Source organism: Somniosus microcephalus, chromosome 24 (assembly GCF_052327205.1).
Source record: "Somniosus microcephalus isolate GS21.2 chromosome 24, FLI_Smic_1.0, whole genome shotgun sequence".
Classification (NCBI taxonomy): Eukaryota; Metazoa; Chordata; class Chondrichthyes; order Squaliformes; family Somniosidae; genus Somniosus; species Somniosus microcephalus.
In genome coordinates, this window is record NC_141010.1 from 56716806 (window position 1) to 56743828 (window position 27023).

A 27023-nucleotide genomic window follows, 5' to 3' on the forward strand; every position below is an offset into this window, starting at 1 on the left:
GAGGGACCTGCTTTTCCCCAAGGAATCTGTGGCAGCTCATGTTGCATTCTAGAGTTTAGACTTTACAAATACCCACACGCTCTATCAGCCCGAAAATAAGGCAAAACCAGTCACCCTGCCTCATTATATACCACTCCCTTCTTGTACCAGTCACTCCCTGACCCTGTGCCCTCGGCTCGTCACCCCCGATACCTCACACCTTCTGAAAAATGTTATTTATTTTTCCCCTTGTAACTTTTTCTCAATTCTTGGTTCCCTTGATGCCCTCCCCGTCCCCGCTCCCCCTCCCCGCTCTCCCTCACCCTCCCCGCTCTCCCTCCCTCCTCTCCTCCCTCTGAAGTTAATGGTGCCTGAGCGGGTCAATCCCCATAGAAATTCCCGGCGCTAGTGACCCGCTCCCATCGGGCCCCAGATTTTAAACCTCACTTCGAGAAATGACAGCGCAGAGGGAGGGAGGACTTTGGAGTTTGTGTCGGAACAGCTGAACAAATGGGTCTCCCGAACCGGCAGGTTAGGAGCACATGGAACACAGATTTGTTTTTTTTGCTGCAACATTTATTTAATAACCTAACAGTATTGCACAGAACAAAGTGTAGAAGTAAGTATTTGACCAGCAGACGCACATTCCCAGCTGAAAATCATTCACAGAAAAATAAACAAACGGATGATGGGAGGCCGATTTCCCTCTTCGTCTCCTTCTGTTGCTGATGTCGGGACCAGCAGGGTTCTGCCCTGGCCGGAATACTTGATACTTACTCTGGTAATTGACAATCTTCATGTAACATCCTTCAGCCTACAATACTAGCACGGGGGCCCAGCTTGTGCGATTCAGGGTGGGGGTCTCGCTTGTGGCAAACGTGGGTCGGAGAGTCAACGCTAAACCGTATTCTCTGCTCGCAAAGCCACTGGTTCCGGAGTGAGATGGTGGATCAGGACAATAGAAGCCCTACACCCAGGCTGCTCCGCTCGCCCTGGGGGTTAGAGTCTGGATCACCTCTTCTGACCCTGAAGGAGGCCCAGTGGAACGTGGAGACTGGAAATTATGGAAAACAAAAACAGCTTTCAAGAGGAGATGGTTTCTCCAAGAGTTGCCAACTCTCCAGGATTGCCCTGGAGTCTCCAGGAATTAAAGACTAATCTCCAGGATACTGCTGTGAGCAACCCAGGGGAAAAATCAGAGGGCCATGGACAAAAATTGGGTTTTATGATATTTTTGAACTTTAATAAAAATATTGGATAGGAAAAAAGGCTGTTTTGTGACAAGTAACATTCATCCCCTCAGGTACTGTAGTCTGATCGCTTTCCAATCGGCGCGGAAGGGCTTTGTCAGGTGATCAATGGCGGCGGTTTGAGAGCGAGGCGGGAGGTCATGTGACGATATCCTCCAGGAATACGTCCAACCAGAGTGGGCGACCCTAGTTGGATTATGGGAACGTATTTTCAAAGCTGACAGAAGGAACCATTCACTGAGCAATGTCCCTTTGACAAAGGCAGTGTAAGCAAAAGGTATCCGAGACTTGCCGTTCACTGATGCGGCACCTTGAGTCACACGGGGGGTCATTTTAACCCAACTCAGGTGGTGGGAACTGGGCAGGTGCCAGTTGGACGCCCATTTTACACCCAGGTTGCTGCCACTTTCCCACGGGGTGGCGTTAGGCTAAAGTTACCCCTCTCTGAATAAAATCGTCAAGTGAATACAAATAAATCTCTCGTTTAATATGGAAATTGAAATAAATAAGGCAGATTAAAGGTTGTGCTCACAGGAGAGGCTTGGTACTGGGCGGAGGGCACGGTTTGATACTCTCTCACTAATCGGTTACTACGACTATACAAACAGACCTTCTCACTAATAATGCCGTTGGTCCCACCCCTGTCGACAGGTCTATCTGGATCTGAGCTGGTACAGTTCAGCGCTACTTCGTGAAAGGGGCTAAAGTGCAGGCATCAGCCAGCGGGAGAGAGGAGGTCAATCGCGCAGTAGTGGTTCGTGACGCTGTGACTGGAATTTGAAAGCCTGGACATTATAGGAGGGAGGGGAGGAGTTCCACGGTCTAAAGGCCCCGGGATAGAAAGAGGGTGAGAAAGGAAAACTATTACTACACCACCTTAAGACGCTGGGATAGAATTCCCTGGGGCTATTGGATCGGTAGGGCCTAGCACATACAGGGATCTCGGACGGAAAGTCAGGCAGGCTCCGTCAGGGATTGCATGCTCCAGTCCCGTTCCAATTTCTCCCTATTCACTGTCGCCGGCCATTCCAACAACCCCAGGGAGCAGGAGCAAGACCAGGAAAATCAGATCCATTGTTATCACTTCTCAAAGTGCCTCACTGTTTGGAGTGTAGTAGACTCCTGGGGGTCACCATTGAAAGGAAACTTAACTGGGCCAGCCACATAAATACTGTGGCTTCAAGAGCCAGTCTGAGGCTGGGTATTCTGCAGCGAGTGTCTCACCTCCTGACACCCCAAAGCCTTTCGACCATTTACAAGGCACAAGTCAGAAGTGTGATGGAATATTCTTCACTTGCCTGGATGAATGCAGCTCCAACAACACTTAAGAAGCTCGACACCATCCAGGACAAAGTAGCCCGCTAGATTGGCACCCCATCCACCACTAGCGTACCGTGCCTGCAGTGTGTACCATCTACAAGATGCACTGCAGCAACTCGCCAAGGCTTCTTTGGCAGCACCTCCCAAACCCGTGACCTCTACTACCTAGGACAAGGGCAGCAGGTATATGGGAACACCACCACCTCCAAGTTACATACCATCCTGACTTAGAAGTATATCGCCGTTCCTTGTCACTGGGTCAAAATCCTGGAACTCCCTCCTTAACAGCACTGTGGGAGTACCTTCACCACACAGACTGCAGCGGTTCAAGAAGGCGGCTCACCACCACCTTCTCAAGGGCAACTGGGGATGGGCAATAAATGCTGGCCTTGCCAGCGACGCCCACATCTCAAGAACGAATAAAAAAAAGCCTCTTTCCACACAGCAACATCCCACAAACAGCAGTGAGGTTTTCCAGCCTGTGTTCAGTGGTGTAGGCTGAGGGAGGAATGTTGGCAAGGAGACCACTAATGGTAGCCGTGGGATCTTTAACATCCACCTGAACAAGCGGATGGGATCTCTCTTAATGTCTTATCCAAAAGTCTGCTCTGTAACGGCAGCACTCCCTCGGCATCACGGGTCACTGTCGACCTAGATTATGCACTCACACCCACAACCCTGGCCCAGAGATGGGCCAGTTTGGCACAGGGGTCCTTCAACAAGCGTTCGGCTCCTAATTAATATATCGAAAGGGCCTAATGCCTGATTTAGGTGGCCATCCGGAACGCCAACAAAATGGGCCCGACGAATTTAGCAGTGGGCCGAACACCTGCGTAGATTGGACACAGGCCCTCCCACTGGTAAGCATTGGGCTCGTTTTACACCTGAGAAAAGGGCGCGATGCGTACCGATTTCTACCCCCCTGGAGTGTGGAGGGAAGGGGAAGTGACGGCATGTTAGGAGTGGCATTGGCATGGTGGCATAGTGGTTAGCACTGTTGCCTCACAGCGCCAGGGACCCGGGTTCAAATCCGGCCTCGGGTGACTGTGTGGAGTTTGCACATTCTCCCTGTGTTTGTGTGGGTTTCCTCCGGGTGCTCCGGTTTCCTCCCACAGTCCAAAGATGTGCGGGTTAGGTTGATTGGCCATGATAAAAATTGACCCTTCGTGTTAGGGGGGATTAAATATGTGGGGTTACGGGGATAGGGATTGGGTGGGATGGCTGTCGGTGTAGGGACCGGGTGCTAGGGTTTGGATGATCAGCCATGGTCTCGTTGAATGGCGGGGCGGGCTCGGGGGGCCGAGTGGCCTGCTCCTGCTCCTATCTTCTATGTTTCTATGACAGTTAGTGACAACTCCTTGGGAGGTCAGGGATCATCATTGGCCTCCTTTAAAACCCCTACAGGCTAAACAGTGAGTCAGCTCAAACCAGGAAAACAAAGAGCGCAGTCCAGTGAGCGAGGGAGTAGTCTGTCCCTGTCTGACTGACCACTGCCGGGGACAGGGTGGACCCCACAGACCGCGTCTGTTATACTCACCCGATGGTTCCCTTGGGTTGGGTGGTGTGACACTGACCCATACAGACCAGGAGGGTGCAATTCCTTATCCGTGGCTTAGGTTGCTGATCCAGGCTGTAGTGGGAGAATGGGGCTGTATGACTGGCCACCGTGCCCCACGGGTTAGTGAGGGGAAAATCAGCCTGGGGTCCTGCTCCTCCTCACTGCCTAGCCACCCTGCTGGAAAGTGCCGAGACATTGAACGAGGACAACATCTAGCTCAGCAATGATGCCTCTTGAAAGAAAGAAGACCTGCATTTCTACAGCGACTTTCACAACCTCAGGACGTCCCAAAGCGCTTTCTAGTCAATGAAGTACATCTGGTGCAGACCGGAAGTGGTCAATTCAGGGAAATTAATCAATCTTACCCATTTATTTGGACTTATTCTCAAAGTCCAGTCTACACCGCGGGTGTAAGCTTTAATTTATTGTTGTGTGCGTGAAGGTGAGGGATGTTGGTGTTGGGGAATCTCGTGCCAACATCACACAGCCCACGTACAGCAGAGTAAACCTCCCTCTACTTTGGCCTAACCCCATGCCCCAGCCTGACCTCGAGAGAGAGAGAGAGAGAGAGAGCACCTTAGTGTGGTCCCATGCCTATTGGGAGCTGGGCTGAGACTGCTCGAGTTCATTCCACAGAGGGCCCTTCCCACCAGCAGACGGTCGTCCCATCAGCCTGGACTGGATCTGGTCCCAGAGGCGAGAGGCCCACTGCGCCATCCGACTCCCCAGGCTAAATTTTTAATCATTACCCTTCGATTCATCCAGCTTTTTTTTTCTTCCATGTTGCTGGGATAAGACGGCCACTAATGGACGGCAGACACAACCTATTGGCGGGGAATGAGACGACTTGGCATTCGAGAAGAAAATCAGCACAGGTCTTATTAACCAAAAGTGACAGAGTGAGACACCAATGGACCCCATGCTTTTCACAGGCACTCACTCACATGGCATCACCAGGGTCGTTATTTGTGTTCACTTGACGCTACTGATTTGAACTTTGACCTTTATGATCCCTCTGGTGATCCAGGGCTGTCGCCCTCGGTCAAGCTTTTGAAATGCATGGAGAGGGCCTCCTCCTCGGGACTGGCGACCCGCCTCCACTCGCTGCGCGTCACGATGTAACCGACTGTTAATCCAAACCCGACCAGCACCAGGCCCAGCGTGTTCGCCAGGATTCCCTCGGGCGCGAACTGCGAGTAGGTGGCTCTGCAAGGGAAAAGGGTTAAACCAATCACAAACCGTGGCACTCTGAGCCGCCGCATCTGGCAGCGTTGTCAACTCTGGTTGGATGTATTCCTGGAGGCGTGATCGCGTGACCTCCTGCCTCCAACCGCCCCGCCCCCCACACTCCCGCCATTGGTCGCCCGACACGCCTGTCCCCACGAGGCTCCGCCTACCAACGGCCAATTGGAAGGCAAACAAGCTCTCAATCACCCGATTGGGTGATGCTTGATCAAACAGCTATTTTATCCCGTCTCCAACATTTTAAAAAACAAAACGAAAAAAAAAATCAGTGTCTCGTCCCCCCAACTGTGGGAATGGTTGGCCTGTTTCTCTCCGGTAAAGACCCAAGAGTGGGCATCCCAGGGCAACATAGAGGGGGCAGAGACCCAGAGTCACGGATCTTTGCTTCTCTTTCATAGACCTCTGTGCCTGGGGGGACCCCACGAAAATCTCGCAGTGGAACAGATGTTGATTGCCTGAACGAACATCGGCCACATTAAGGGCTACCGATGCCCGGGTCCCAAAACAGAAACCTGAACAGGATCCAAATACCCCAAAACCAGTAGAACTTAAATAACAGAACATGCAAATTGATCTAATCTGACCTACAAACTGAAAAACAGAACCTGGAAGAACTGATCCAAACCCCCTATCAGTAAAGCAGACACCAGGACGAGACAACCCAATCTTTAGGCGAAATAAACCTGAATGTGTGTTGTTGAGCATCATTGGGAGCGGGAGGAAGAGACAACGTGACATTGTACCTCTGACTGTCCCTTTTAAGCATGATAAGGTCACATGGGTTCTCCGGAACCAATCAGACTAGACTCGGTTCCTATTTTGTGCTAAACCAAGACTTTGTTTTTACATATAAAGAACCATTTTTAACCATAAAGCAAAATATTAGAACTGTTTCTTATTTTTTTAATTTTAATTTTCCAGTTTCTACCCGGCCCACTTAAAGGCCTGGCTCCTCCTGGAGAGCGGGCCTACAGTCCGTAGGCAGCCTCCTCCCGGAGGGCGGGGCCTGCGGGCAGCCTCCTCCCGGAGGGCGGGGCCTGCGGGCAGCCTCCTCCCGGAGGGCGGGGCCTGCGGGCAGCCTCCTCCCGGAGGGCGGGGCCTGCGGGCAGCCTCCTCCCGGAGGGCGGGGCCTGCGGGCAGCCTCCTCCCGGAGGGCGGGGCCTGCGGGCAGCCTCCGCTACCCTGCGTCAGTGGTTGTACTTCATGTGGGATCCTGGACAAGGTTGGGGAGCGGCTACTCTGTGGTGGCATCATGGCCAACCTCAATCCTATCCTCCGCTGACGTCCACCTGCACACACTCTCCAGCACGAGGTCGCTAGGCAACCATCAGGGAATTCTGGGTAATCACCCCCTTGCATAGGCCCTGGGTAACTGAGGCTAACTAGAGCACTGTTACCCAGGCTGAGATCAACCAACACGGAGTAGACTGAGGATTGAACCTGCCACCTTCTGCCCCATTTGGACACTGTGCCCTTAATGTGAGCACCGAGCGTTGCTCGGGCGCCTTCCGAATATCCTATGACCCTACCAGTGCCCCACTGATCCTTACTTGATGGAGAAGAGCAGCTTCTCTGTGATCCCAAGCAGGCAGGTCCCGATGGCCAGAATAAATAGTCCGAGTCCGAAGTACTCGTGGAGCGGTCGGTAGCGGGCTCGGAGAGAATAGGCCGTGACAGGAAACAGGAAGAACATCAGTCCCATAACCCACTGTAAAAGGAGGGCCAACAAAAGACACTTTAACCTTTAACCCAATACTAACACAGCATAACAAGCACGGTACAAAGAGCATCTCAGAGGAGTTTCAGTGTCAATCGATGAGGGAACAGACCTGGTTTCAATTGAATCTTCAGGTAGTTATAGGGTACACGAGGAATCTCGGTCCCCTCATCTCATCCTCCCAATCCCTTCGTATGTCAGCCCCCTCCCATTAGATGTCGATTTCAAGTACGCCAACAGATTCTGGATTCCTCCAGCTATCTGCTTGTCCCTCTTTGAGTGCATGTATTATATTTTCATGACTATTCAGAATCTCTGGCCTTATTTGTATACCTCCACTTTCAGAAACTCCCTCCCTAAATTACCCTCTTTCTCTTTAAGAGACTTTGGTCCCCTCTCCTGACCCTCCTTCAATGAGCCGTGTGTGTTTCTCCCTTCCTCACTATATAAATTCAAGTTATCTGAGTTGTTGCTGTTTGCTCATTCACGCTAGCAAGGCCAGTGTGGTTGCTATGGTGATGAGAATGAGCAAGCGTTTCCTAGTTACCAAGGTTGCTTAGTTTTAGCTTGTTACCAAGTGCGACTGTTTTGTAAGTTCTGATCACTGTTTGCTCAACATCATGTGGGAGTTGCCCTGAAACCAGATATCATCAGATCCCTGAGGAAGTGTCTTTGGAGCTGAACCATCAACTGACTGACTTCTGTTTCTCCACAGATGCTGCCGGACCGGCTGAGTGTTTCCAGCTTTTTTCTGTTTCCAGATTTCCAGGATCTGAGGTATTTTGCCTGTTGTTTATTAGGAGATTCCAGTCAGCAGCCAAGGAGGAGGTCACTCAGCCCCTCCAGCCTGTTCCACCATTCAATTAGATCACGGCTGATCTGTATCTTAGCTCCATTTACCTGCCTTTGGTTCTGTATCCCTTAATACCCTTGTCTAACAGATTTTTTTCAATTGACCCCCAGCCTCAACAGCTTTTTGGGCAAGAGAGTTCCAGATTTCAAGGTGAGTCTACCCTACCTTGGAGTGCCTGTGGGTGACTGCCCCTGGAGGGCAAAGAGTGGCACAGTGAAGGGGACTAACCTGTGTACAGAAGAGAATGATGGTTATGAGGCCACACCAGCTGTGTAGGCTGTACATATCGGGTATATTTTGTGCTGAATGAAAACCAAACACAGCGACCATACCTAGGAGTGGAAAAAAACACAATCAGAGTCCACACACTCCAACCCTGGTCACCAATCAGAGCCACTGACCCTGGTCACCAATCATAGCCACTGACCCTGGTCACCAATCAGAGCCACTGACCCTGGTCACCAATCAGAGCCACCGACCCTGGTCACCAATCAGAGCCACCGACCCTGGTCACCAATCAGAGCCACCGACCCTGGTCACCAATCAGAGCCACCGACCCTGGTCACCAATCATAGCCACCGACCCTGGTCACCAATCAGAGCCACCGACCCTGGTCACCAATCCACCGATCCTGGTCACCAGTCACACACTGAGCCCTAGGATACACGGAGCCCAGGTGCCACCTCACGCTGTCTGCGTTTGTCATCCCGTACCGACTGGTCATCACACGCCGATTCCAGTCATAATAAAATGTTTGTCTCGGTCCCTAATCCCACTCACCACAACCTAAATTTTGATTCAGGCCCTTCCACCATTCAGATGAGAGGGATCGCAGTCCCAAATCAGAAGCAAAACACCTTCATTTACCACCCAGCAACAGGGTCACTCATTCACAAGCACATTCTCTCTCCGTCATACTCTCTCTCTCATACTCTTTCTCTCACTCACGCTGTCTCTCTCTCCCTTGTGTCTCTTGCGTCTCTCCCAATTTTGATTTCCATTGGCTTCCCAATGACCTACCCCATGCATGTGCACTCACACACGAATGTGTGCACACACACCCCCACACGTGCACTCACAGCCACATACGTGCTGACACACACACACACACGCACACATGGACTCACACTCGCACACACACGTGGACTCACACTTGCACACGTTGACTCACACTCACCCACATGGACTGATACACACACACACTCGGACTCACACTCACCCACATGGACTGACACTCGCACACACACATGGACTCACACTCGCCCACATGGACTGACACTCGCACACACACACTGACTCACACTCGCACACGTTGACTCACACTCACCCACATGGACTGATACTCACACACACACACACACACACATGGACTCGGACTCACACTCGCCCACATGGACTGACACTCGCACACACACATTGACTCACACTCACCCACATGGACTTACACTCGCACACGTGGACTGACACTCACACACACGCATTCACCCGCAGGTTGACACTCCCATTCTCACTGCACACTGAGTGTCGCTGTCCTTTGCCACCCCAGACTTACCAACAATGGCTGCCACCAGTGCGATCAGGTGGATGGCTGCGTGGAGTATCTTCACTGTGGTTTTACTCTCGTTTTTGAAGACTCTGTACACCAGGATTGCTGCAAGAGAGAGACACTAGGTTGTCAGTAACCTTCAGGACAGGGTGAGATGGGTTGCTCCACGTCTGTTGCAGCTCTGGTGATGTTTTCATGGTTTTATTTGAGGGGGAGGTTCTGAGTGAAACATGGGGTCTGGTTAATAACCAAGATGCTACACCGTGAACAAAGGACACTGTGCCTGACCTCAGTCTCCCTCAATGCTCTGCTTTTCTTTCAAAATGTTGTTACTTTTAGTGGCCCTGAATGGATTTAAGAGCATACAGGCTGACCTAGTAAACCAGCAATAGCTGGGAACTGAATGCCAGCCCTGAATATAGCCTCTGAAGTATTGTCCCACTGAACACGGTAGAGTACAGGTTTGGACATAACAGGAACCGCGGTGAATTCCAGTGTCCCTCCTGTTTATAATGAAGGATTGGGGAGATTTCCCCTCATTTCTTGTGTGGAAACTGCTGGCTCTGTAGTTATAGATTGTCACAAAATCTGATCTGTTCAATTGCTTTAAAATTGCTTCCATGATTGTCACAAAGACACTCCTCTTCCCCTCCCAATCCCATCCACCCCACTTGGCACAATCCCATTCTGCCTAATCCCACCGCCCTGAAGAGATGGAGCAGCTCTGAAAATCTCTGGGCCTTCTGTTGGGCAGGAGTGTGGTGGAAGGCCTGTGAATTGGGCTGGGTCCCCAATAGCCCAAGTCCCAGCCTCAGCGCAGAGCTCCTGGTGGAGGGAGAGGGGAGGGGGGTGGCTGTTTGGGGCGGACCCTCTCGAGCATAGTCCCCCATGTCTGAGGGGACACAGCTGGGTTGGAGGGGGCGGTGGGGGACAGCCTTGGCATGGAATCAGCCAGGTGGTCAGTACGCCAGGTAGGTGAAAGGTGGCATACTAGCTGGCAGAAATTATGCCCACCTAGAATTCCTGGCCTGAACCCTTGAAGAACACACCAAGATGTATAAAGAGATCAGCTTCCTCATAAAGGGGACCAATTAGGTTGACAATGTGTCGGTGCTTCCCAGGGACTAGCCAGTGCCTGGACTCCGCGCAATACCATCATTCTCTTTCCACCCCCCCAACTTGGGCACCCAGGTTGCATCTATAGTTCACGAGGATAGGAATGGGAGGAGGCCATTCAGCCCCTTGAGCCTGGTCCGCCATGTTATTAGGTCATGACTGATCTGTACCTTAGCTCCTTTGATCCATATCCCTTGATACCCTTACCCGGCAAAAATCTAGCAATCTCAGTCTTGAAAATTTTAATTGTTCCCCTAGCATCCACAGCCTTTCGGGGAGAGAGTTCCAGATTTCGCCTACTCTTTGTGTGGAAAAAGTGCTTCCTCACATTTCACTCCTGAACGGCCTGGCTCTAATTTTGAGACACTGCCCCCTTGTTCTGGATTCTCCCCACCAGAGGAAATAGTTTCTCTCTATCTATTCCATCAAATCCATTATCATTTTAAACACCTCGATTAGATCTCCCCTTCACCCTCTACACTCAAGGGAATACAAGCCTAGTCTGTGTAACCTGTCCTCATCATTTAACCCTTTTAACCCCGGTATAATTCTGGTGAATCTGCGCTGCACCCGCTCCAAGGCCAATCCATCCTGTGGTGCCCAGAACTGAACACCGTGCTCTAAACTCAGTCTGACCAAGGCGCTGTACAACTGAAACATAACTTCCTGAATTTAGAATTCGAACTCCTTCGAGATGAAGGCCAACATTCCAATAGCTCTTTTGGTTACTCTTTGGACCTGTACACTAGCTTTTAGCGACAGCGCTCACCCGCAATGTAGAAGAGCGAACTTGCTCCTGACCCCGGCTACTTTGGCAGGAGGCAGGGGTCAGTGTCAGAGGCTCCTGGTGGACTGATCCCAGCACTTTCACTGGCATCAAGGGCCTGTGGTGAAGGGCTTGATCACACTGTGTTAGTCTGTATCCTTTGAGTCGTGTTGCGAGGCAGGCCGGTGTTGGTGAAAGGGAGGGGAGGTTGGATTTGTAGAGTGCCGTCACCTTCGCCATCGATTTGGGTTTTACTGCGGAGAGAACGCGGTCAGCTCACAAAGGGTCAATAGGCAAATGCGGCTGGGTTCCGAAGAATGGATTCATAAGTCAAACAGAGCCCCTCCTGGTCAACGGGCTGAGTGAGTGGAATGGTCAGGGCTGATCTGATTTGAGTTTGTCCTGAGGCTGTAACTGAGAAAGCACAATTATACTGAGTGTACATCAAAATATCTTCCTCTTTCCATAGTCCAAGAGATCAAAATTGAATTCACCAAGCCCAAGGCCACAAGCTGATCTGATTTCCCATTCCTACCGTCTGTGTATGATTCACAGTCAGCACACTGATCCATCCAAGAGCACATTTACCATTCACTTTGTAGCTGTAAATCTCATTAAAGGCAACAGCCTCGAGGCAGAGTGTCAACTCTGGGCTGGGTTAATGAATCCTTCACATAAACAACCAGGCCCTATTCCTGGGGTCTCAGGGTGGAGACAGGATGTGCGCCTCTTCCAATTGTAGTAATGACATGAACGTGGCTGTTATCGCACCAGATGGTTGGTGTCTGTCCGTGAGTGAGCAGTCCTCTGTCGCAACACGTACTGACCAAGGTTCCTCATGGACATTCTGGCCCAGTTTCATTGACCGAGTGTATCAGGTACTGCACTTCACGTAACTCTCAACTCTCCTGTTTCACAACAACAGCTTGCATTTATGTAGCGCCTTTAAGATACTAAAACGTCCCAAGGCGCTTCGCAGGGGCGTTATCAGACAAAAGAGGAAATAGCAGAGGCCCTGACCATCATTTTTCAATCCTCTCTGGCTTCAGGTGTGGTGCTGGAGGACTGCTAATGTGGTACCCTTGTTTAAAAAGGGAGAAAAGGATAGACCGAGTAATTACAGGCCAGTCAGCCTAACCTCGGTGGTGGGAAAATTATTGGAAAGAATTCTGAAGGACAGGATAAATCTTCATTTAGAAAGACACGGATTAATCAAGGATAGTCAGCACGGATTTGTTAAGGGAAGGTCGTGTCTGACAAAATTGATTGAATTTTTTCAGGAGGTAACAAGGAGGGTAGATGAGGGTAGTGCATTTGAACTTTAGCAAGGCTTTTGATAAGGTTCCACATGGCAGACTGGTCATGAAGTTAAAAGCCCATGGGATCCAGGGCAAAGTGTCAAGTCGGATTCAAAACTGGCTCAGAGACAGGAAGCAGAGGGTAATGGTTGATGGGTGTTTTTGTGACTGGAAGGCGGTTTCCAGTGGGGTTCCGCAGGGCTCAGTACTAGGTCCCTCGCTTTTTGTGGTATATATCAATGATCTTGACTTGAATATAGGTATGATTAAGAAGTTTGCAGATGATACTAAAATCGGCTGTGTGGTTGATACTAAAGAAGGAAGCTGTAGACTGCAGGAAGATATCAATAAATTGGTCAGGTGGGCAGAACAGTGGCAAATGGAATTCAATCTGGAGAAGTGTGAGGTAATGCATTTGGGGAGGGCTAACAAGGAAAGGGAATACACATTAAATGGTAGGACACTGAGTAGTGTAGAGGAACAAAGGCACCTTGGAGTGCATGTCCACAGATCCCTGAAGGTAGCAGGCCAGGTAGATAAGGTGGTTAAGAAGGTATACGGAATGCTTGCCTTTATTAGCCGTGGCATAGAATACAAGAGCAGGGGGGTTATGCTTCAACTGTATAAGACACTAGTTAGGCCTCAGCTAGAGTACTGCGTGCAGTTCTGGTCACCACATTACAGGAAAGATGTGATTGCACTAGAGAGGGTACAGAGGAGATTTACAAGGATGTTGCCGGGAGTAGAGAATCTTAGCTATGAGGAAAGACTGAATAGGCTGGGTCTGTTTTTCTTGGAACAGAGGAGACTGAGGGGAGACCTTATTGAGATGTATAAAATTATGAGGGGCATAGATAAAGTGAATAGAAAGGACCTATTTCCCTTAGCAGAGGGGTCAAAAACCAGGGGGCACAGATTTAAAGTAATTGGTGGAAGGTTGAGGGGGTTTGAGGGGAAATTTCTTCACCCAGAGGGTTGTGGGGGTCTGGAACTCACTGCCTGAAAGGGTGGTAGAGCCAGGAACCCTAACCACATTTAAAAAGTACTTGGATGTGCACTTGGGATGCTGTAACCTGCAGGGCTACGGACCAAGAGCTGGGAAGTGGGATTAGGCTGGATAGCTCTTTGTTGGCCGGCGCGGACACGATGGGCCGAATGGCCTCCTTCCGTGCTGTAACTTTCTATGATTCCATGAAAATTTGACACCGAGCCACATAAGGAGATATTAGGACAGGTGACCAAAAGCTTGGTCAAAGAGGTGGGTTTTAAGGAGCGTCTTAAAGGAAGAGAGAGAGGTAGGGAGGTTCAGGGAGGGGGTTCCAGAGCTTAGGGCCTAGACGGGATCAGGATCTCCCAACTTTAGAGAGCTGGAAAAAGCAGGCGTGGTGTGCAAGCCTCAAGTTAGCAAATCAGGTAAATTGGGGATTGTACAGAAATCCACAATCCCAGTGAGTACCGATCATGTTCCACCCTTTTAGGACGTTGCTCATCGAGGCTTGTGCTTTGGGTTCTACCTTACCATCCTCTCCCCATCCCATTTTTGATTTCTACAATACTGGTGGGGTGAACCAGAGCACAGAGGCTCAAGCTTAGGTGACGGAAGGTGCAAAGAGGATTCAGATTTAAAGAGGCAGATTTTCCTTTGGAGCAACAATGGAGTAACAATCCAGTTTCCGGATCCCAGGAGTGTGGCAGTATTTACAGGTCTTCTCTCCACTGCGACAGGATTGCACGATTACACGGTGGTTTTCAGTATGGGTGATACTCTGAAAATATTGACACAGCTCTGGGGATCCCTCTAAGTACTGCCACACACCTGGGATCTCTCCTGCAAATAACGCCAGCCCATCCCCCCACTTTGCTGGAGCTAGATTGAGGAGCCATTGAAGAGAAGTATTTTCATGCGGGTGCCTGATCGGCATAGTCCGCTGCAGCCCAGAACTCCTGACCTCAAGCAATCCTAGGCTTATATTCGCTGGAGTTTAGAAGAATGAGAGGGGATCTCATTGAAACTTATAAAATTCTAACAGGACTAGATGCAGGAAGGATGTTCCCGATGGTCGGGGAATCCAGAACCGGGGTCACAGTCTAAGGATAAGGGGTAAGCCATTTAGGACTGAGATGAGGAGGAATTTCTTCACCCAGAGAGTGGTGAATCTGTGGAATTCTCTACCACACAATGCAGTTGAGGCCAACTTATTAAATATATTCAAGAAGGAGTTAGATATATTTCTTAAGGCTAAAGGGATCAAGGGATATGGGGAGAAGGCAGGGACAGGGTACTGAATTTGGATGATCAGCCATGATCTCATTAAATGGCGGAGCAGGCTCGAGGGGCCGAATGGCCTACTCCTGCTCCTATCTTCTATGTTTCTACAGCCTCAGCCCCCGAGCAGCCGGATTGCAGGTGCGCGCCACATTCCTTCTGGACTCAACATCGAGTTCAACAATTTCAGACTATAACCTTGGCCCCTATATATTTTTTCCCTTTTTTTCCCTCACATGGCAGCTGTCGATCATTCTGCCATCGCCATTTACACATCATCTTGAGTCATCTTTTGTTTCTTAACTTGTTTCATTACCATCTCCTTTTGCTTTGTAGAATCATCCCTTCTGTCATTTAATCTCTCCTGCCTTCCACCCGATCACAGACCTTCCCTTTTGTTCTTTCCTCCCCTCCCCCCCTCTCCCTGCCCCTGCACTTGCTTAAAAACCTGTTACATCGCTAACTTTTCCCAGTTCTGACGAAGGGTCATCGACCCGAAATGTTAACTCTGTTTCTCTCTCCACAGATGCTATCTGACCTGCCGAGTGTTTCCAGCATTTTCTGTTGTTATCTGAGGCGCCATTGTTGCTCCATTTTTACTTCAAAGGAAAATCTGCCTGTTTAAAACTAAATCCTCTTTACATCTTCCGTCTCCCAAGCTTGAGCCTGTGTGCTCTGGTTCTAGAGTCTGGTTCTAGGTATCTGGAACCTATTATCTGGATTGAATTGACGTACTCCCTTCACAATGTTTGAAACCTGACTAATGGGGCAGATTTTCCTCCATTTTGTTTGGATATTAAATGCAGACTAACCCGGCTGTGGATGGACAGAAGTCTTGGGGGCCTTACTGACCACTGGGATCTCATGACCCCCTCGCCACGCAGAGTAAGTGGACCCCTGTTTGAACATCTCTGTGTTAGGGGGAATTGCTTTAATGTCGACCGTGATCAGTGGAATTGGAGCAGCAGAAAAAAGGTTAAAAACAACAGAGAGGTAACTCTTAATAAAATTCCATTTCTAAAAAAGCCCGATTTTTTTTTTTATATTGTATTCAGGTCCTGGTAAATGGTGGAACCAACAGGTGTTTCACTGGGATATTCATCAGCAACAGGTGGAATTCGGCGATGACAACCTGGGCCATCCACAATGACAGAAGAGGCATCAACCAACCGACTCCGTCACTGACCGTGTCCTCATTCTTAATGAAAACAGGAGGAGCTTGATACGTCAGTGGCCAACACCATCCAAACCCACACCAAACCCACCTGTGTTCTACACTCCCAACCCACGCAAATCTTGCACGCCCACATCCCACATTCTTAACACACCCATTTCCCACACTCTTAAGCCCATTTGCTTCCCATATTCCCAACTCACTACGTTTAGTAGTTCAATCCTGTCCACATTCTGCATTCCCAGTCTACCTGCACTCCCACACACTCGCTGGACCAAAAAAACACACTCTTCATTCTCCAAAACTGGCTGGATTATCTAGTCATGCTGGTGTTGCTGGTCTCTGCCAGAGAGCCCTTGAAATAAATTGATTTGTTGAGCTGTTTTAGGTGCAAAGCAGATGGCCACATAGAACAGATCTAAGGGTAGTGATCCAGAGGGGCGCAACCTGGCTGAGATCTGAAGGGAGGAACCTGACTAGGCGAATTTACCCTTGAACTTTAGCTTTGAATAGATATTTGGAATGGGGAATGGCAGGATTGTAGTTGCATTTCTTGCTGTTTCAATCATTGGTACATTAACAATCATGAATTGTGGTCCAGACAGATATAAATCACTGTGTTATACACGTACAGGTGTCATCAGTGTGGGAGGTGAGGGGTATTTTTCATCAGGTTCATAATCCTCTTAACAAAATGTAATTCTTCAAACTGAAGCACAACATGCAGAAAGTATCTGGTACTCACCATCTCCATAGAGGAAGACCATGCCAATCACCATACAGAGAGGGTGGACATTGAACTCATGGGCACTTCCATCCCACGCAAAGCCCCCTTCATAGTGACCCATCCACACACCAGTCATGATCACAGCAGCCAGGCCAAGGATCTGGGTTGCGGCCATAAACCAGGGCAGTGAACCCAGGCTGTGTCCTTCCAAGGGACTGCTTTCCATTGCAGCGTGTAGACCTCCGGGGTCCACGGGCCTGTAGAAGAAATAGTTACAGGTCAAAAGATCAATTAATTGTGAACCAACTCCAGGTTAGCACTCGGGTTTGAGTAAAGTGCACTGGTACTACAGGCCTGAGTCTTCTGGGGTGATCCCCTGGCGTCCCCCCCCTCCCCAGGGCAGCCCATGACCCCACAAGAGTAAATGCTTGCCTACACTAAGTGTTGAGCATAATATATCTGTAGTGAGGTGACAGCTGTGGCTCATTGGTAACATGATATAAATTTGTCCAGGAGAGGGGTCAGCCAGCATCAAAACAGAAGAGGCATCACGTTCATCATCTTAACCTGGGTCAGCACAACATATTTCAAATCTCACTGGGCGTCATTTTATCCTTTGGCGATAGTGTAAAACGGGTGATCAGATTGGGCGCCCGTTATCAGCCGTGGCTCAGTGGGTCGCACTCTCGCCTCGGAGTCAGAAGGTCGCGGGTTTGAGTCCCGCTCCAGAGACTTGATCACAAAACCTAGGCAGTGCTGTACTGAGGGAGTGCTGCACCGTCAGAGGTGCTGTCTTTCGGATGAGACGTAAAACCGAGGCAGCGTCCGCCCTCTCAGGTGGACATAAAAGGTCCCTTGGCATTATTAGAAGAAGAGCAGGGGAGTTGTCCCAGTTATTTATCCCTCAACCAACATCACCAAACTAGTTTAGTGAGACTGAGTCAGAAGGTTGTGGGTTCAAGTCCTACTCCAGAGACTTGAGCTAGGCTGACACTCCAGTGCAGTGCTGAGGGAGCGCGGCACTGTCGGAGGTGCCGTCTTTTGGATGAGACGTTAAACCGAGGCCCCGTCTGCTCTCTCAGGTGGATGTAAAAGACCCCACGGCCACTACAGTCATCCCTCCTCAACCGCGGGGGATACAACCCCTGAAAACCCCCGTGGATAGTAAAACCGCGATTGGCAAATACAGTATAAATGTTCAAATAAGACAATAAAAAATATAAAAGCAATAAAATCATGTTACTTACCTTAATCCTGAATTTAAAAATGCGTATACGCAAAATTCACTGCCGCGGTTGGCAAAAGTTGTCGCAGAGAGGAAACCGCGGATACTTGAAATCAGCGTATGGCAAAACCGCGGTTGAGGCGGGATTCCTGTATTTCAAAGAAGAGCAGGGGAGTTCCCCCGGTGTCCTGGCCAATATTTATCCCTCAATCAACATCACAAAAACAGATGATCTGGTCATTATTGTATTGATTTCTTTGTGGGTTCAATGACGAGACATTTATGAAAGAGAATGTCTTTTAATCTAAAGTATGTTCAACTCTGGTTAACAGCCTTACAGGAGACACCATGCTAGAAATCCATCTAAAACTAAACTGCTTGTCTCTGTCACATGCCCTCTGCTGGTCAGGCATAAGTAATCAATCAGGCAAATATGCTGGTAAGGCATAAATAATCAAACAGGCAAATACCATCACTATTTGCTGATATCATTACATCTCCCTTTCTTAAAACAAAAGTATTTTACTTTTATCTAACAACATGTTTTCTTTGTATTAATCTGCATTTTAGCTGTAACACTTAATGACCTTACATTATCATTATCATGATCAAGGTTTTTTAACCTTGCTTTGTGTGTTCACATGAAGTATGTAAATACACTACAACTTGAAGAAAGAATAAGATAACATTACTTCCTTCTATAACAATAGTCCTTAAATTTGCTCAATGAGTCTCTCAGGAGGCTTCACGCGTCTTGAGGATTTTTTGATTGATTGTCCTTGAATCTGAGTTGTTGCCTCAGATGATGGTTTCTCAGCTGTGTGATCAGGTTGTTCAACAGTATCAGTCTTTTGACCTGCTGTGTGATCAGGTTGTTCAACAGTATCAGTCTTTTGACCTGCTGTGGCTGGTCCCATGAGAAGATCCCGACAATTTCTTCTCAGAACAGCACCCTCATCTGTCTGAATGGTGTATGATCTTGGTTGAACTTCACTCAGGACAGTTCCATTCTGAGTCCATATGTTTGTTTTGTCTTTGAACCTTACTTGGTCACCAATGTGGAGTTCAGGTAGGTTTTGTGTTCCTCTGTCATAGTAGTACTTTTGCTTTTCTTTCTGTTGTTCTTTGAACTTCCTCACATTCTCCCCCTCTTTTGTTTTCAGGAGGTTCTCCGGGATGGGTAGGTTTGACCTTAGCAGACGTCCCATAAGGAGTTGGGCTGGTGACATACCACACTCGAGCGGCGTTGTGCGGTATACAAGCATGCTCTGGTAGAAGTCAGTTCCACTGTCTTTTGCCTTGTACATCAGTCTTTTCACTGTCTGGACCGATTTTTCCACTAGTCCATTGGACTGTGGAAAGTGAGGACTTGACGTTGTGTGGACAAAGTCCCACTCTTTGGCAAAGTGTCGGAAACTTGCATTGTAAAACTGGGGTCCGTTGTCTGTGAAGACCTCGCTTGCCACGCCATGTCTGGAGAATATGGCTTTCATACATGTTATCACAGCATCTGCAGTGGTGGTGTACAGTCGACAAACCTCTGGATACAGGGAGTAATAGTCTGTGACTACAAGATAGTCCTTCCCTTGACATACGAATAGGTCAGCGCCTACCTTCTGGTAAGGTCTGTCTGGCGCTGGGTGTGGCTTTAGTGGTTCAACAGGATTGCTTGCTTGATATTTCAGGCATATTGTGCAGTTTGACACCTCATTTGTCACAGCTTGGTTGATTCGTGGCCAGTACATCACCTCTCGTGCTCTTTTCTTACACTTTTCGATTCCCAGATGTCCTCCATGGATCCTTTTTAGCATCTCTTTTCTCAGGCTCTTTGGGATAAGTATTTTACTTCCTTTGTAGATGCTGTCTTCGACCGCTGATAGAGTACTGGAACTGCAGGGCGGAACTGCCATGTCAGGTGAGCAGTCTTGCTTCATGTTGGGCCATCCATCCAAGATGCTTTTCCTCAGTCGTCTCATTGTTTCATCTTTGTTTGTCTCAGTCTTTATGAGCTCCATTTTTGCATCTGCCATGGGCAGTGCACTTGTGATCATGTCCACGTAGGCGTTCACTTTTTCATCCATTATGGTGTTTGCGGGCTCACTTGGGTCAACAGCTCTGGACAACGTGTCTGCTGTATACATCAGCTTACCCGGTGTGTACGCAACATTCAGTGTATAGCGTTGCAGCCTGATCATCATTCTTTGTATTCTAAGCGGACAGCTATATAGTGGCTTTTGGAACAATGCAATCAAGGGCTTATGGTCAGTCTCTACACTGATTGCTTGTCCTGCCACAAACTGGTGAAATCTTTCACAGGCGTATGTGATGCTGAGCAGCTCCTTTTCTATTTGAGCATATCGCGTCTCCGCGTCCGTCATTGAGCGCGATGCATATGCAATAGGTTGCCAGTGGTCATATTTTTGCAGAAGAACAGCACCGAGCCCACTCTGTGATGCATCTGATGATATCTTGATGGGTCTCGCTGGGTCATAAAACCTCAGAACTGGTTCCTCTGTGAGCAGTTTCTTTAGATCGCTCCATGACTTCTCATGCTCATGATTCCATTCCCATTCTATGTTCTTTTCAGTTAGTCGTCTCAGTGGCGCCATCTTTTCTGAGAGGTTGGATATGAATTTACCCATGTAGTTGATCATTCCATTAAACCTCTGCACATCCTTTTTGCATTGTGGCTTTGGCATATTCTCAATGGCGGACACCTTTCTGGGATCTGGTCTGATGCCCTCACTGCTAAGGATATCTCCCATGAATGTCAGTTCTGTCACCCCGAGCTGGCATTTCTCTCTCTTCAGCTTCAGGTTTGTTTTCCTTGTTGCTTCCAGCACTTTTTTCAGTCTCTCGTCATGCTCAGTTCTCGTGGTTCCCCATACAATGATGTCATCCATTGATGTATCAACTCCCTCCAGATGCTCATAGATCATATGGATAGTTTTGTGATACACTTCAGGAGCTGAGGCAATGCCAAATGGTAACCTTAGGAATCTGTATCTGCCAAATGGACTGTTGAACGTGCACAGTCTTGAACATGCCTCGTCCAATTTCATCTGCCAAAATCCTGATGATGCATCTAACTTGCTGAAATACTTTGCATTTGCAAACTGTGACATGATTTCCTCACGTGTAGGAAGCTTGAAGTGCTCTCTCTTTATTGCTCTGTTTAGATCTCTTGGATCCAGGCAAATTCTGAGCTTTCCATTCTTTTTGTCCACAACGACGAGGGAACTCACCCACTCAGTTGGCTCATCTATCTTCTGAATCACGTTCAGGCTTTCCATCCTGTCCAACTCTGCCTTCAGTTGCTTTTGAAGAGCAAACAGAACTTTTCTGCATGGATGTATGACCGTTGGCATACTTTTATCTACTCTGATCGTGTGCTCTCCTGGAATGCAGCCTAGACCCTTAAATAGGTCGTTGTACTCTTTCATGATTTCATCATAGACTGTCTCTCCTTCGCTTTCCACAACGAGGACTCTCTTTACCAGGTTCAGTCTCTCACAGGCTTTTAAACCTAGTATGGCTTGCACATCCTTTGGCACCACGATTAATGCTAGCGTGTGCTCTCTGTCCTTGTGTGTCACTTTGACAATGCATCTTCCTTTCACTGGTATATCAGTACCTGAGTATCCTGTCACTTTCACTTTTATTCCATGTATCTTTGGTCTGGGTCTAATTTTCTTAAAATCAGTCTCTGATATCACATTAACTTGTGCTCCAGTATCCAATTTAAATGGAATATGTATGTCATTCACTTTTAGTTTCAACATCCAGTCTCTTTTTTCTTCTTTGTTTTCAGACACAACATCTACATTGAACTCCTCTATCTCACCTTCATCTACTGTATGGACCTTGCTTTGTTGCGCTTGGTTCTTACAGCAACGGGCATAATGGTTGTTTTTGTTGCAACTATTGCATGTTTTACCATATGCTGGACACTTTTTTGGTGGATGCTGTGTACCACATCGACCACATGACTTTTGATTGCCCCTTTCATTTTTGTTCGCTGGCCACGCCTCTTTTTTCATATTGGCGCTCTTTTCGTTAAACGGTTTGTGTCCGTTCATTCTCACTGCATCCACGTTGCAGCTACTGTCACTGAGCAGCTCCTTTGCCTGCAACTTCACAGTCTCTGTAGCCCTACACAGTGCTATGGCTTTTCCCAGGTCTAGATCTTGCTCTCTTAGCAGTCTTTCCCTTAGACCATTATCTGGAATACCACACACCAGTCTGTCTTTCATCAGCGAGTCTGTCAGTCCCCCAAATTCACACGATTTGCTTCTGTTTCTCAGTTCAGTAACATACTGATCAATAGTCTCACCCGTTTTCTGTACACGTGAAAAATCTGTGCCTCTCAAAGGTCACGTTACGTTTAGGTATGCAGTAGGCCTCAAACTGTTCCATTATTTTATCCAGCTTCATTCTGTCTCCATCAGCAGCGAATGTGAATTTATTATACACCTCCAGCGCTTCATCACCCACGACATGTAAGAACACTGACGATTTCTTTTTATCACTTTTCTCGTCAGCTCCGATTGCCGCTAAATACAACTCTAAACGTTGTTTGAACCTCCTCCAATTTTCAGCCACATTACCTGTCAACTGAAGCTTCACCGGTGGGAGTAAACCTTCCATTTTTTCACTTCGTTAGCTATTCTCCAAAGGTAAGTAACGATGTTCTCTTTCGGCTTGCTAATATGTGGAGAGCTGATTTCGCTGGGTAGCTTACTTCCACTATCTCGTCGAGTTGCTAACTTCAGATTTTTCCTCTTCATCTCTTTCAATCACTTCTGACACCATGTATTGATTTCTTTGTGGGTTCCATGATGAGACATTTATGAAAGAGAATGTCTTTTAATCTAAAGTATGTTCAACTCTGGTTAACAGCCTTACAGGAGACACCATGCTAGAAATCCATCTAAAACGAAACTAAAACTAAACTGCTTGTCTCTGTCACATGCCCTCTGCTGGTCAGGCATAAGTAATCAATCAGGCAAATATGCTGGTAAGGCATAAATAATCAAACAGGCAAATACCATCACTATTTGCTGATATCATTACAATTATCACATTGCTGTTTGTGGGAGCTTGCTGTGCGCAAATTGACTGCCGCATTTCCCACATTACAACAGTGACTACACTCCAAAACTCCTTCATTGGTTGTAAAGCACTTTGAGACATCTGGTAGTCGTGAAAGGCGCGATAGAAATGCAAGTCTTTCTTTCTTTAATTCGCCATTGTTTCATTTATGTTTGTGGGAGCACTGTTGGCGAGGAGCCTTCAAAGAAAGAGGCCTGGAGAAGCTGATTGGACTGAGTCACACTCGATTTTTGTTAGATAGAAATCAATAGAGAAGGGGACCTAATGGAGTAAAATTCCTGGAGTTAGAGTTTAAGCACCAGAAAGTGGTGTGAGGGAAGACATCCCTGTTACAGTGCACTTCAGGTGCGAATGTTGTGATGTACAGCTGATTATTCCAGCCTGGATATTTCCACCCCATATTTAGCATCAATTAACCTGAGTGTGAAACAGGCCATCGATTGGCTATCGCCCTTTGGGCCGAGTGTGAAACAGGCCGTCGATTGGCTATCGCCCATTGGGCTGAGTGTGAAACAGGCTGCTGATTGGCTACCACCAAAGATAATTTCTACCCCGATGTTTTTAACTACACATGTCTGACGCTGGTGTCTAATTGCGGTAGAAATGGAGAGAGAGAGAGAGACGGTCGAGGGGAAAAAAACAAGCAATGTCCCTTTGTGACAGACAAGATCTGATGCCTAACGCCATTTCTAATGGGTGTGACTGTTATGGAGGATGACATAGAAACATAGAAACATAGAGATAGGAACAGGAGTAGGCCATTCGGCCCTTCGAGCCTGCTCCGCCATTCAATGAGATCATGGCTGATCTTCGTCTGAGATCATAGCTGATCTTACCAGTTCAGTACCCCGTCCCCGCCTTTTCTCCGTAACCCTTAATCCCCTTAGCCTTCAGAAATATATCCAATTCTCTCTTGAAAATATTTATTGAATTAGCCTTCACAGCCCTCTGTGGCAGGGAATTCCACAGGCTCACCACTCTTTGAGTGAAGAAATTCTTCCTCATCTCTGTTTTAAATGATTTGCCCGCTATTTTTAGACTGTGGCCCCTGGTTCTGTGCTCCCCGGCCATTGGAAACATTCTCTCTGAATTCAGCCTGTCCAGGCCTGCCATAATTTTATATGTTTCGATGAGATCCCCTCTCAATCTTCTAAACTCCAGTGAGTACAAGCCCAAACTATTTAATCTCTCTTCGTAGGTCATTCCCGCCATTCCAGGTATCAGCCTGGTGAATCGCCGTTGCACTCTTTCCATGGCAAGAACATCCTTCCGCAGATGGGGCGACCAAAACTGTACACAATACTCCAGATGCGGTCTCACCAGCACCTTGTACAGCTGTAGTAAGGTATCCCTATTCCTATACTCGAACCCCCTTGATATGAAGGCCAACATACCATTTGCCTTCTTGATCGCCTGTTGCACCTGCATGCTCTCCTTCAGTGACTGGTGCACAAGAACACCCAGGTCCCTCTGCACTTCCCCATCTCCCAATCTATTGCCATTTAGATAATAATCTACCCTCCTGTTTTTACCCCCAAAGTGGATAACCTCGCATTTATCCACATTATAGTGCATCTGCCACGTATCCGCCCATTCCCCCAACCTGTCCAAATCGCACTGTAGCCTCCTGACATCCTCATCAGAGCCCACCCCTCCTCCTAGTTTAGTGTCGTCAGCGAATTTGGAAATATTGCATCCAATTCCCTGATCCAGATCATTTATATATATTGTGAACAGCTGGGGTCCCAGGACAGATCCTTGCGGCACCCCGCTGGTCACTGCCTGCCACTCCGAAAACGAGCCGTTTATTCCAACTCTCTGTTTTCTATCCGCCAGCCAGTTCTCTATCCACGTTAATACTTTGCCCCCAATCCCATGAGCCTTAATTTTGCATGATAATCTTTTGTGTGGAACCTTATCGAAGGCTTTCTGGAAGTCAAGGTACACCACATCCACTGGCTCTCCCCCATCTATTTTACCAGTTACTTCCTCAAAAAATTCCAGCAGATTAGTCAAACACGATTTACCCTTTGTAAATCCATGTTGACTCTGTCCGATCCTTTCCCCATTTGTCAAGTGCTCCGCTATTTTATCCTTAATAATGGACTCTAGCATTTTGCCCACAACCGATGTAAGGCTTACTGGTCTATAATTCCCTGCTTTCTCTCTACCCCCCTTTTTAAATATTGGGGTAACATTAGCTACCCTCCAATCCACGGGTACTGTTCCCGAGTCAATGGAGTTCCGGAAGATGATCCTTAGAGCATCTGCTATCTCCAGGGCCACCTCCTTAAGTACCCTAGGATGTAGTTTATCAGGCCCCGGGGATTTGTCGGCCTTCAGTCCCCTCAACTTACCCAACACCATATCCCTAGAGATACTAATTTCTGTCAGCTCCTCCCTCTCATTAGTCCCTATGTTTGCCGATATTCCTGGGAGGTTATTTGTGTCCTCCTTTGTGAATACAGAACCAAAGTATGAGTTTAATTGGTCTGCCATTTCCTTATTCTCCATTATATATTCTCCCGAATCGGACTGCAAGGGACCGACTTGGGATTTTACCAGTCTTTTCCTCCTGATATACCGATAAAAGCTTTTGCAGTCTGTCTTTATGTTTGCTGCAAGTTTACTTTCGTATTCTATTTTCCCCTTCCTGATTAATCCCTTTGTCCTCTTTTGCTGTATCTTGTACTGCCCCCAATCTTCCGGTCTGGTGCTTTTTTTTGCCAGTTGATATGCCCTTTTTTTTGATTTTATGCTGTCCCTAATTTCCCTCGTTATCCACGGTTAACGATTAAAGCAGGAATTTTCCTGGATCCCCGGAGCAGCAACTGATTTGCATTGAATATGACTGGCAAAGTAACCTCTTGCACATTTCAGGGAGAGAGGCCGAGTCCCAGGCAGGCAGTCAATCCAGTATTACAGAGGATCCCACAGGTTCGTCTGTGTTTCTTTTTGTGGGGCCAGGAGGGGCAGGAATGTTCCCCCAGGCCCCAGGAAAATATGGTGGGCCCCTGGCGGCCCGAACTCCACACCCCACCTCGGCCTTGTCATGCACCCTCCCCCCCCACCCTCTCAGGCTCGCCCCGGACCCCTCTTCCAGCTGCCCGATATTCCTGTGGAACACTTGGCTCCTCCGTTGAATTCAAATCAGGCCCGGGACCCCCTTCGCAGCTGGAACGGGCGACCAATCGACGCACTCTCCTGATTGGCCAAAAGTCAAATTCTACTCGCAATTCTCCAGTGTTCTATTCGCCAGCTCCTGTTCTCCCTGCTCTCTCAGGTGGACGTAAAAGATCCCACGGCCACTACAGTCATCCCTCCCCAACCGCGGGGGATACGCCCCTAAAAACCCCCGTGGTTAGTAAAACCGCGGTTGGCAAATACAGAATAAATGTCCAAAAAACACAATAAAAAATATAAAAGCAATAAAATCATGTTATTTACCTTGATCCTAAATTTAAAAACCGCGTAGTCACAAAATTTACTGCCGCGGTTGGCAAAAGTTGTCGCAGAAAGGAAACCGCGGATACTTGAAATCCGCGTATGGCAAAACCGCGGTTGGGGCGGGATTCCTGTATTTCGAAGAAGAGCAGGGGCGTTCTCCCTGGTGTCCTGGGGCCAATATTTATCCCTCAATCAACATCACAAAAACAGATGATCTGGTCATTATCACATTGCTGTTTGTGGGAGCTTGCTGTGCGCAAAGTGACTGCCACGTTTAGAAACATAGAAGATAGGAGCAGGAGTAGGCCATTCAGCCCCTCGAGCCTGCTCCGCCATTCGATGAGATCATGGCTGATCATCCAAACTCAGTACCCCGTACCTGCCTTCTCCCCATATCCCTTGATACCTTTAGCTCTAAGAAATA

The 27023-nt window shown here is 48.1% G+C and overlaps 1 protein-coding gene across 1 annotated transcript in view; it reads right to left on the reverse strand.

The window, feature by feature from the left end:
• Positions 1–533: 533 nt before the first annotated feature.
• Positions 534–27023, reverse strand: part of cyb561 (cytochrome b561) — a 43674-nt gene continuing 17184 nt past the window's right edge. The window contains exons 2-6 of the mRNA XM_085966627.1: positions 16834–17072; positions 9475–9573; positions 8151–8254; positions 6903–7060; positions 534–5313 (exon numbers count right to left, since the gene is read on the reverse strand). Of these exons, the coding sequence (XP_085822753.1) occupies positions 5112–5313; positions 6903–7060; positions 8151–8254; positions 9475–9573; positions 16834–17041 (771 nt within the window). The 5' untranslated portion in view covers positions 17042–17072 and the 3' untranslated portion in view covers positions 534–5111. The remainder of the gene's footprint in view (positions 5314–6902; positions 7061–8150; positions 8255–9474; positions 9574–16833; positions 17073–27023) is intronic.